General features: G+C 44.9%; 1 protein-coding gene across 3 annotated transcripts in view; it reads right to left on the bottom strand.

Moving 5' to 3' along the window:
• Window positions 1-12387, bottom strand: part of usp40 (ubiquitin specific peptidase 40) — a 227813-nt gene that overhangs the window by 183957 nt on the left and 31469 nt on the right. For all 3 annotated transcript variants that reach the window (XM_070876177.1, XM_070876175.1, XM_070876176.1), the window contains exon 5: window positions 3700-3864. In XM_070876177.1, the coding sequence (XP_070732278.1) occupies window positions 3700-3864 (165 nt within the window). The remainder of the gene's footprint in view (window positions 1-3699; window positions 3865-12387) is intronic.

The raw sequence follows: 12387 nt of genomic DNA on the forward strand, positions 1-12387 counted from the left end.
CCCGAACAGATAGGCGCTGCATGCTGCAGTAGGTGAGGTAGTAACTTTTAATTTTTTATTTATTGATTTATTTATCACTTATTATTGATGATAGTTCTTGATTGTTAAATGTGGTGTTTAATGCTTTGGAAAATCCTCTAACTTCCCTTAGCACCACCCCCCCCCCCCTCCCCCTCCCCATCTCTGGCTACCTGTGCTCATTTCTTAAGTCTACACAAGTTTTTTCTGAGCGTACAAAAGTGGACACATACACTGGCCTAAGTTAGTTTCGAGTAACTTTTAACTGTCTAAACTTGGTAAAATGGCCAAAACAGGCGTAAGTGGCTGGTAACGCCCCCTTTTGGAAAAAGAAAACTGAACTAAAAAGAAAAAGAAACTGAACTAACTCACTGAAACTGGAGCAAACTAAATGTGGAGAATTGCGATTTTTAAGATACTCCAAGAAAAACTAATTGCTCCAAAAAAATAGGAGCAACTCCTGTCGAAACTTGGGCCCATATTACTTTGACATTTACTGTGATTTATTTCCAGCATTCCGTTGGAGTTTAGTACGCAATAGAAGACTCAGTGTTCAGTCAGTCACATGGACTATGTCCACAGCAACTTTACCCCAATTATAACAAATAGCAGATGTTGAACAACACAGAGATGGATGTAGATCAACACAGAGATGTATCTCTATGTTATTTGTAAGTTATTATTTTCAGATTGGATGGCTTAAACCTTACAAGTGAGGTTTCAATAGTTAACATTAGCATTTTCAGATTGTGGCCCAGAACAACTTTAACATGTACCGGTACCACTACTTACAAAATGTACCAATTTGTTTTAATAACAAACCACTGAACATAGAAACATATAATATGAACTTGGTTTTCCATTCTAAGAAAACAGAACACAGTACTCCACTTTGCATTGGAATATGGGCCAAAACCTGGGTGCATATTATAGATTTTTTTAAATTCTATATACAGACACACACACAGACACACACACAGACACACACAGAGAAAGGTGTGCTGTAAACACGACTGTGTCATAAGTAAAAAAAAAAAATCATCATAGGCAGTCCCTCGAAAGTAGTGAACTGGTACAAAGCTGCCTATAGATATGTGAAGAGAAAAAGATTAGCGAAGACTAATGTAGGTCAGAATCAGGGGAATTCATACTGGGGAACAAGGAACTGGCAGACCAATTGAACAAATACTTTGGTTCTGTCTTCACTAAGGAAGACACGAATAACCTCCCAAAAATACTAGGGGACCGAGGGTCTAGCGAGGAGGAGGAACTGAAGGAAATCCTTATTAGTCAGGAAATGGTGTTAGAGAAATTGAAGGGACTGAAGGCCGATAAATCCCCAGAACCTGATAGTCTGCATCCCAGAGTACTTAAGGAAGTGGCCCTAGAAATAGTGGATGCATTGGTAGTCATTTTCCAACATTCTATGGACTCTGGTTCAGTTCCTATGGATTGGAGGGTAGCTAATGTAACACCACTTTTTAAAAAAGGAGGGAGAGAAAACAGGGAATTATAGACCGGTTAGCCTGACATCAGTAGTGAGAAAATGTTGGAATCAATTATTAAAGATGTATTAGCAGCGCATTTGGAAAGCAGTGACAGGATCGGTCCAAGTCAGCATGGATTTATGAAAGGGAAATCATGCTTAACAAATTTTCTAGAATTTTTTGAGGATGTAACTAGTAGAGTGGATAAGGGAGAACCAGTGGATGTGGTGTATTTGGACTTTCAAAAGGCTTTTGACAAGGTCCCACATAAGAGATTAGTGTGCAAAATTAAGGCACATGGTATTGGGGGTAATGTATTGACATGGATAGAGAACTGGTTGGCAGATAGGAAGAAAAGAGTAAGACTAAACAGGTCCTTTTCAGAATGGCCAGTGGGGTACCACAGGGTTCAGTGTTGGGACTCCAGCTATTTACAATATACAGTAATGATTTCGACAAAGGAATTCAACGTAATATCTCCAAGATTGCAGATGACACTAAGCTGGGTGGCAGTGCGATCTGCGAGGAGCATGCTAGAAGGCTGCAGGGGGACTTGGACAGGTTAGGCGAATGGGAAAATGCATGGCAGATGAAGTATAATGTGGATAAGTGTGAGGTTATCCACTTTGGTTGCAAAAACAGGAAGGCAGATTATTATCTGAATGGTGACAGATTAGTAAAAGGGGAGCGCAACAAGACCTGGGTGTCATGGTACATCAGTCATTGAAGATAGGCATGCAGGTACAGCAGGCAGTAAAGAAAGCAAATGGCATGCTGGCCTTCATAGCGAGGGGATTTGAGTATAGGAGGTCTTACTGCAGTTGTTCAGGGCCTTGGTGAGACCACACCTTGAGTATTGTGTGCAGTTTTGGTCTCCTAATCTGAAGAAGGACATTCTTGCTATAGAGGGAGTTGCGAGGGTTCACCAGACTGATTCCCGGGATGGCAGGACTGACAAATGAAGAAAGACTGGATCGACTAGGCTTATATTCAATGGAATTTAGAAGAATGAGAGGAGATCTCATAGAAACACATAAAATTCTGACGGGATTGGACAGGTTAGATGCAGGAAGAATGTTCCCGATGTTGGGGCAGTCCAGAACCAGGGGTCACAGTCTAAGGATAAGGGGTAAGCCATTTAGGACTGAGATAAGGAGAAACTGCTTCACTCGGAGAATTGTGAACCTGTGGAATTCTCAACCACAGAAAGTTGTTGAGGCCAGTTCGTTAGATATATTCAAAATGGAGTTAGATGTGGCCTTTATGGCTAAAGTGATCAAGGGGCATGGAGAGAAAGCAGGAATGGGGTACTGAAGTTGCATGATCAGCCATAATCATATTGAAGGGTGGTGCAGGCTCGAAGGGCCGAATGGCCTACTCCTGCACCTATTTTCTATGTTTCTATGTTAAACTATGGCTCATTCTGTGTCAATACAGAATTGTACGATAGCTGCACCTCAAGGAGAATTCTCAATTTTTTAAGAAATTGGGTGGGGGGATTCACACCGCCAGTGCTAGAGGGAGCGGTGGGTGGGGGGACAGAAGTGGGCCAGCAGAGGATCTTTGACTAGGACATCAGTCTCTCTTTTCTCATTTAAGATTTTGACTGGACTACAGTTTGCCGATGACAAAATCCAGAAATGTAGTAAACAATGAGGTGATAGTAACAGACTTCAGGAAGACATAGACAGAATGGTGAAATGAGCAGACACATGGCAGATGACATTTAATGCAGAGATGTTTGAAGTTGTACATTTTGGTAGGAAGAATGAGGAGACACAATATGAAATCAATGATACAATTTTAATGGGGCTGCCGGAACAGAGAGACTGTGGAAGGAGGGGAAATAGAATGTACACAAATCTTTGAAGGAGGCAGGGCAAATTGAGCAGGCATATGGGACCCTAGGCTTTATTAATTGAGTTATACAGTACAAAATCAAAGAAGTTATGCTAAAAGTTTTTAAAACACTGGTTAAGCCTCAGCTGTATTGTGTTCAGTTCTGGGCACTACACTTAAAGGAAGGATATCAAGGCCTTGGAGAAGACGCAGAAACAATTTACTAGAATGGTACCAGAGATGAGGGACTTCAGTTATGTCGAGTGACTGGAGAAACTAGGGTTGTTCTCCTTAGAGCAGAGAAGGTTAAGGGAAAATTTAATAAAGGTGTTCAAAATCATGAACCGTCTTGTACCTGTCTTTCGCTAACATTGCCGCACTCCTTACAGACAATCTTGTTAACGACTATTCCGTGGTACAGTCTGTTAATGAGGTCATGACCAGAGGTTCCAACTAAAGAGCTTTCCAGTGCACTGAAGAGAATTCGGTTTAATTCTTGTACATCATGCTGACTAGTCTCCTGTAAAATAATTTGTACTTATTCACTTACACATTCAATCAGTCCTCTAAAAGCATATTAATGAAAGACAATGTGAAGGGCTTTCAAAGAAAACACAATACCAGCAGGATGACCAACATTACACATTTCATTGACCCATTCCATGAAATCTTAGTTTACAAATTCCTCAGAAGCCTCAATCCTTCATTACAGCTTGTGTTCTCTGATTCTGGTTTTCTGTGCATTCTCCCTCCCTCAGCCCAACCTACTTGAAATCCCCCTGAAATCCTCCCGACTCGGCAAGTAACCTGAAAACCGTCGACCCAAAACATTAACTTTATTTTTCTCTCCACAGATGCTGCCTGTGGTGCTGAGATTTCCAGCATTCTCTGTTTTTATATCTGAAAACCTAGCTGTTCAGCCATCTCGTCTAACTCTTGTGCTACTACTCAGTTTCACCTGTGAAGTTGCTTGGGACATATACTATATTAAAGGCATTATATAAATTGCATGGGTGGCACTTTGGCAGAAAAAAATCAAAGAGCAAGTTATTATTTAGATGGAGAAAGACTGCAAAGTGCTGCAGTACAGCGGGACCTGGGGGTACTTGTGCATGAACCACAAAAGGTTAGTATGCAGGTAAAGCAAGTGATCAGGAAGGCCAATGGAATCTTGGCCTTTATTGCAAAGGGGATGGAGTATAAAAGCAGGTAAGTCTTGCTACAGTTGTACAGGGTATTGGTGAGGCCACATCTAGAATATTGCGTGCAGTTTTGGTTTCTATATTTACGAAAGGATACACTTGCTTTGGAGGCAGTTCAGAGAAGGTTCACAAGGTTGATTCCAGAGATGAGGGAGTTGACTTATGAGGAAAGGTTGAGTTGGTTGGGCCTCTACTCATTGGAATTCTGAAGAATGAGAGTGATCTTATCGAAACGTATAAGATTATGAGGGGGTTTGACAAGGTGGATGCAGAGAGGATGTTTCCACTGATAGGGGAGACTAGAACTAGAGGGCATAATCTTAGAATAAGGGGCTGCCCATTTAAAACTGAAATGAGGAGAAGTTTTTTTTCTCTCAGAGGGTTGTGGATCTGTGGAATTCGCTGCCTCAGAGAGCTGTGGAAGTTGGGACATTGAATAAATTTAAGACAGAAATAGACAGTTTCTTAAATGATAAGGGAATAAGGGGTTATGGGGAGCGAGCAGGGAAGTGGATCCGAGTCCATGATCGGATCAGCCATGATCATATTAAATGGCAGAGCAGGCTCGAGGGGCCTGTTCCTGCTCCTATTTCTTATGTTCTTATGTTAATTCAGGAAATGTTCTACAATGCTAATTATGTACTCAAAAGCTTTGAGAGAATCTGTCACACACCAAGGATCACACTTCAAGTACAAAAACAAAATACTGCGGATGGTGGAATCTGGAATAAAAACAGAAAATACTGGAAATCTCAAAAGGTCAGACAGCACCTGTGGAGAGAAAGCAGAGTTAACGTTCCGGGTCGATGACCCTTCTTCAGAACTGGAGAGTGTTTGGAAACAACAGATTCTTAACAAGCACTGAAAGGGTGAGAGGAAGAAAGAACAAAAAGGAACGTCTGTGATAGGGTGGAAGACAGGAGAGATGAGAGAGACAAAAGAGACGATGGGCCAAATTTATATGGTAATGCCAGGAGTTAGAAAAACATTAGTCAAGATAGGGTGTGAATGGCGGGATAATGACCAGCTGCCATTAGAGACAAGGAGAAAAAAAGAATCAGGCAACCTCTGCAGGGTAAAAAGTTTTTGGTTAAAGTGACAGATGAGGTGAAGGATGAAATGCAACTACGGACCAGGACAGCTTAGAGATAGTGAGTCGGTGCTGCTGAAGAGAGAGGTCGAGAACATGCAAGTGGCAGCGCATAGCATTGAGTGTGGATCCCAGGATGCGGCGAGAGCAGTGGTTTGAGGAATGTTGTTTAGCGAACCGACCTCTACCTTGCAAAGGCTGATCACCAACTCTCTGACACCACCTCCTACCTTCCCCTGGACCAGGACCCCACTACTGAACATCAAGGCATAATTTCCCAGACTGTCACTGACCTCATCTTCTCTGGAGATCTTCCCTCCACAGCCACCAACCTCAGTTCCCCAACCCCGCATGGCCCGCTTCTACCTCCTTCCCAAGATCCACAAACAGGACTGCCCGGTAGACCCATCATTACAGATTGCTCTTGCCCCACAGAACTTATTTCTTCCTATCTCAACTTTCTATTTTTTCCCATTGTCCACTCTCTTCCCACCTACATCCGCGACTCCTCTAACACCCTCCGTCACTTTAACAGTTTCCAGTTTCCTGGCCCCAACCGTCTCCTTTTCATCATGGACACCCAATTCCTCTACACTTCCATCCCCCACCAGGATGGTCTGAGGGCGCTCAGTTTCTTCCTCGAGCAGAGGACCAACCTGTCCCCATCCACCACCATCCTCCTCCGCCTGGCTGAACTTGTTCTCTCATTGAACAACTTCTCCTTTAACTCCACTCACTTCCTCAAACTTAAAGGACCCGCATGGGTCCAAGCTATGCCTGCCTTTTCGTGGGATATGTGGAACATTCTTTGTTCCAGTCCGACTTGGGTCCCCTCCATCATCCCTTTTTCCAGTACATTGATGACTGTATCTGTGCCGTTTCCTGCTCTCGCCCTGAACTTGAAAATTTCATTCACTTTGCATCCAATTTCCACCCTTCCCTCACCTTCACATGGTCCATCTCCGACTCTTCCCTTCCTCGACTTCTCCGGCTCCATCTCTGGGGATAAGCTTTCAACTAGTATCCACTATAAGCCCACTGACTCCCACAGCTACCCGGACTACACTTCCTCCCACCCCGCATCCTGTAAGGACTCCATTCCATTTTCCCAGTTTCTCCGGCTCTGTCGCATCTGCTCGGACGACGCCACCTTTCACACTAGTGCCTCTGACATGTCTTCCTTTTTCCTCAACAGAGGATTCCCTGCCGCCATGGTTAACATGGCCCTTGAAGTGGGAATTAAGGAGTTAAACACATTTTAAATTAGGAAGGCAAAATCACAATTTGCTGATGTGGCAGAATTAGCAAGTGCAACTGTAGGACAATGGTACAGTTCCTGTTATTCAGAGCTAAGGTCGTTGGCATAGGAAGTGGCTTCCTGTTGTACTCAGAACTTAGAAATAAATTCCTGTTAGTGGCAGGAGGCAGGATGCAGGATACATATGTTCATACCCAAGGAGGATGGATGTGAAACAATTAACAAAGTTGAAATTAAACAATCTGTAACAAAGCGAAAAAAATTGTCACACGGTAAAAAGACTGACCAATGATAATGTAAATGATGACTTTGCAAAAGAATTCTGTATAAAAGAACCAGCTCCTAATATGTTCGACGAGAACGGTTGGGAAGGCATCCAGTTAAGGAACTGGTGTAGACCGTGTCTCCCTTGATCAAACAATTAAACAATTCTTTTCTCCACAACAGGTCTGTGTTGAGTGTCTTTGTCATACTCCACATCAAATGGCGTTGTCTGGCAGGACGCACCCGGGCGAAAAACAGTCGGACGTTTGCAGACCATCATGTGTGAGTATATATTTTAAATACCACTCATAAATCTGATATAATCTGACGCGAAACGTGTCGGTCACCTGGGGTGTCCAAACTTATGTGAATGGTCTGTGATGGTGTAAAAATACTTGAGGGTAGTTAAGAGGTCACAATAGTAATTATCAAAGTAGGATCGGCTTCGTAGGTTTGTAATTGTAGACCCTAGGTTCGAGGAAACCAGGTTAAAGGGGACCACGAACCGATAGCGGGGTAGACGTACCAAACATAGATGGCGTGAAAAGATATGCTAGATTGGGGGCCGGAAGGTTCACTGAGTAAGTATTTTGCTGACGACCCCATAAAAAATTGATAGTTACGATGTTAAGTGACGGATGGGATCCCAAAGACCCCGCAAAACAAAAATTATGGTGGGAGAAACAAAAAAACAAAAAAAGACAGCCAAAGCGGGTTTGATGGTGGTCAGTCAATGTTTGCAATATAAGGCCATGGCCATGCCTCAGCTAGAAGAATTACATAGGTTAAGGCTAGAAGTAAGTAGCTTAAAACAGCAGACAGAGGGACGCTTTGGGCCCCTATGCAATGACCAGGACGACGAAATTGACAGTAAGACAAATGACGTGCCCCCGCCCGATGAGAAAATAGTCACAACTGCCCCGAAAGGGGACAGCAGTGACGACGAAGACGAAATCTCGTCGCACCAGTGACAGTAGGCAGTCCCAATGCAGGGGCACACAAATATAGGGCCTTCCACCGCTCCCCCTGGAAAAACAGGGCATACTTAAGATTTGGGTGTAATAAAACCCCACAACAGAAACATAGAGTTTTGGAAGTCCCTGCAAGAAATGTATGACATTCATGATATGCATGAATGGGTCGTTCATCAACTAGGAAGGGAAAAGTGCCCACGTGACAAATGGAATACCCTGGCACAAAGTTTTAGGGACAGGATCTGGGTTCCCAACGTAAACGCCGCCCGGGCTGCAAGGTACGCTGCATACGACGGATTCAAGACCGCCGTGCAGACTGTCTTGGGACCATCACAGCCCAATTGGGGTCTTATAATGTTGGTAAAACAAAAGAAAAATGAGAATAGTAATGAATATGGAGAGCGTTTTTGGACAGCATATCAGGAGTCGTCAGGCCAGCCAATCCAGACCGGAACGATATCCCCTTCTGTAAAATGTTTAAAGATGGGCTGTCGGCAGAGCATCAGAAAATTCTCAAAATGGGGATAATAGCAGCCAATACGTACGATGGATTGGTATAATGGGCATGTCAGGTAGATAGCGAGACAACAAAACAGATAAAGACTGAGGTGGCGGCCATGAGAGTGGGGAATGGTCAGGAGTGTTATAATTGTGGAAAGATGGGACATCGAAAAAGCGAGTGCAGATCATCCCCACAGAAATGCCAGCACAGCAGCAGAACCAGCCACAGGACCATTGCTGGGCAAAAGGTTGGGGAGCAGGAAGGACAGGGACCAGATAAGGAAACCCCATGGCTAACCTAACCAGAGCAATTAGGCAACAACTACACCAGGCTTTGAAGGAACTGGGGCGTGATTGAAGGTCAGCGACCCCCCTACGGAGTGAAGGTGACCCGCATATTCACGTGACAGCAGTGTTAGGGGCCAGCAGTGTGATATGATAGTGGATACTGGGGCATTGGTCTCTATTACAGACATCCCCTTGCCAACTACCTGAAAAATCATGATGGTAAGTTGGGGTGGAAAGGACCAATTCGACTGCCAAGTTAAGCGAGGTTGTATTATTGGAAGTAGCTGGGATCTTACTGCCGGCCCAATTTTACATAATGCCCAATGAGGGTACGATACTAGGAATAGATTTATTGGATCAATTAGGGGCGCTGGTGGACCCCCAGGGAAAGAAGGTAATTTGGGTAAAGGCCAATGGTCAGAAGACAAGTGTGTCAGGGAGGCAAGATAGATTTGATGGACATGCTAAAGTAGGAAGTGCCCAGATCATAACAAGAGATTGGGATGTGTTAGGACAGTGGGGAGCCGTCTGCTGGCACATCAGTGGAGTTTGGGCAACGTCCAAGAAGACTGCGGGTTGGTAGGGGGGTTCCCCGTGGTGATCCCAGGACTCGAACATACCTGACATAAACAATATCCCATTAAATCAGAGGCAATGACCGCCGTAAAACAAATCGTAAAGGAGTTATTAAATAATGAGATACTTAGAGAAGCGGAAGGAACTACCAACTCCCTGGAGTGGCCAGTAAAGAAGCAAGACAGGTCATACAGGCTGACCATTGACTACACAGCTTTGAATAAGGTAACCCCAAGACAGCACCCCATTGTGGCAAGCCCCGCTACCATATTTAATGGGTTGAAGCCCAAATACCAGGTGTTCACAGTACTAGACATAGCCAACGGCTTTTGGTCCATACCCAGGCAAATGAATCCCAGGATAAATTTGTCTTTACGGTAGGTGACCACCAGTATACTTGGATGCGGGTCCCACAAGGATTCCACAATACTCCGGCAATATTTAATCGAACCATGAGCTGGGCCATAGAAAAAGTGGACCTGACACCATACAGAAGTACGATACTGCAGTATGTCGACGACCTGCTGATAGCCTCAGGAGACGAAAGGAGGCACACAAATGCACATAGACGTCCTAGAAGCCTTACGAGAAGTGGGGTTTAAGGCACAGATTGGACAAGCCACAGTACAGTACTTGGGACACAAGATCTCCCAAGGCACTCGGACAATGTCCAAGGATAGGAAAGAAGCCATTAGAATCATGCCCCATCCAAAAACAGTCCGAGGAGTGCGCAAGGTACTGGGACTCTTTATCTACTGCAGGAATTTTATATCCAACTTCGCAGCAATTTCGGAACCCGTGCAGAGGTTGGTAAAAGGGGGAAAACCGTCCCTGGAGACTATAGAATGGGGTCCCGAGCAAGAGACGGCATATGAAAATCTGAAGGAGGCCCTAATGTCCGCCGCAGGATTGGGACTCCCGAATATGGACCTCCCTTTCCACGTTTACTGTGAGAATCAAGAAGGCTTTTATGGAGCCGTGATAACACAAATGCATGGGGACAGAATGAGACCCATAGCTTACTATTCAACCCAACAATCACCAGTAGCCGCAGGCATGGCTGCAATAGACTGCGCCACATGGGCAGTCAAGGTCAGCGAACCTGTCGTGATGACAGGCGAAATTGTCCTACATACCAAACACACTCTGGTAGAAATGTTGAACACTGGAAAGCTCCAGGCCGTCTCCAATCCTCCGAGCAAAGTGGAAAGCCGTTTTACCTCCCCACGAAGAATCAGTAAAGATAGTCAGAGACACCAGGGAAAACCCGGCAGAAGGAATTCTCACTGGGGGGAGCCCCACGAGGTAACGCATTAGAATGGGAAGATTCCCCAGGGAATGTAAGTGAGGTAGCTCTCGAAAACCCAGACCTCACATTGTATGTGGACGGATCCCGATGGTACGTCGACAGCCATCCACGTACAGGATGGCCGGTATTAAACCAGCATCTTGAGGTAGTGATGCAGGGAGCATTAGACGGAGGCCTTTCGGCCCAAGTAGCAGAATTAACCGCACTGACAGAAGCCTTATTACTGGCAGAGGGAAAGACAGTGAATATATATACAGATAGCAGATATGCTTTTGGGGTAGTACATGACTACATGGTAGCATGGGGAAGGAGAGGGTTTGCTACCTCTGGCAGCGAGGCCATCAAACACGATGAATGTATAAAATTACTATTAGAAGCGGCCAGCAAACCAGCTAAAGCAGCAGTGATCAACGAGTAGTGGACAAAATACAGCGTGGAAATGAGGCTGCGGACAACGTCGCCCGAGAAGCGGCCACATCCACAAAGATAGAGTCAGTCTGTAGCATTACCACAGAGGAGGACATAAACAAAGTTAAACTGTACGCAGATGCGAACGAGGAAGAAAGAACAGAATAGGAGAGAGGAAGGGAGGATTACCTGGTATAGACTCCGTGTGGAGAAAGGACGGAAAGGTGTTGGCCCCTTCCTGCATTCAGCAAATGATCATGGAGTTACACCACGGCATTAACCATGCCGGGCGTAACGCCATGATATCCAATATCTCACGGGATTGGTGGTGGCCGGGAATTAGGCGCGACGTTGTTAAACAATGTCAGTACTGTTTTACAAGCGCCCAACATAATCCGGGAAAAGCGATAAAAATAAGGATGGCGCACCAGCCCCCGCCCACGGGGACCATGGGAAAACATACAGATTGATTTTACTGGGCCCCTAATAAATTCCAGGGGAAGGAAGTACTGCTTGGTGATTATTGACCAGTTTACAAGGTGGGTGGAAGCATTCGCCACCCAGCAATTGCACCGCAACCACGGTAGCCCGTATACTAGCAGAAGAAGTAAACATAGTAACATAGAAAATAGGTGCAGGAGTAGGCCATTCGGCCCTTCGAGCCTGCACCACCATTCAATAAGATCATGGCTGATCATGCACTTCAGTACCCCATTCCTGCTTTCTCTCCATACCCTTTGATTCCTTTAGCAGTAAGGGCCACATCTAACTCCCTTTGGAATATATCTAACGCACTGGCCTCAACAACTTTCTGTGGTAGAGAATTCCACATGCTCACAATACTCTCAGTGAAGAAGTTTCTCCTCATCTCGGTCCTAAATGGCTTACCCCTTATCCTTAGACTGTGACCCCTGGTTCTGGACTACCCCAACATCGGGAACACTCTTCCTGCATCTAACCTGTCCAATCCCGTCAGGATTTTATATGTTTCTATGAGATCCCCTCTCATTCTTCTAAATTCCACTGAATATAAGCCTAGTTGATCCAGTCTTTCTTCATATGTCAGTTCTGTCATCCCGGGAATCATAAGAACATAAGAACATAAGAATTAGGAACAGGAGTAGGCCATCTAGCCCCTCAAGCCTGCTCCGCCACTCAACAAGATCATGGCTG

The sequence above is a fragment of the Pristiophorus japonicus genome, chromosome 3 (genome assembly GCF_044704955.1).
Source record: "Pristiophorus japonicus isolate sPriJap1 chromosome 3, sPriJap1.hap1, whole genome shotgun sequence".
NCBI lineage: Eukaryota > Metazoa > Chordata > Chondrichthyes > Pristiophoridae > Pristiophorus > Pristiophorus japonicus.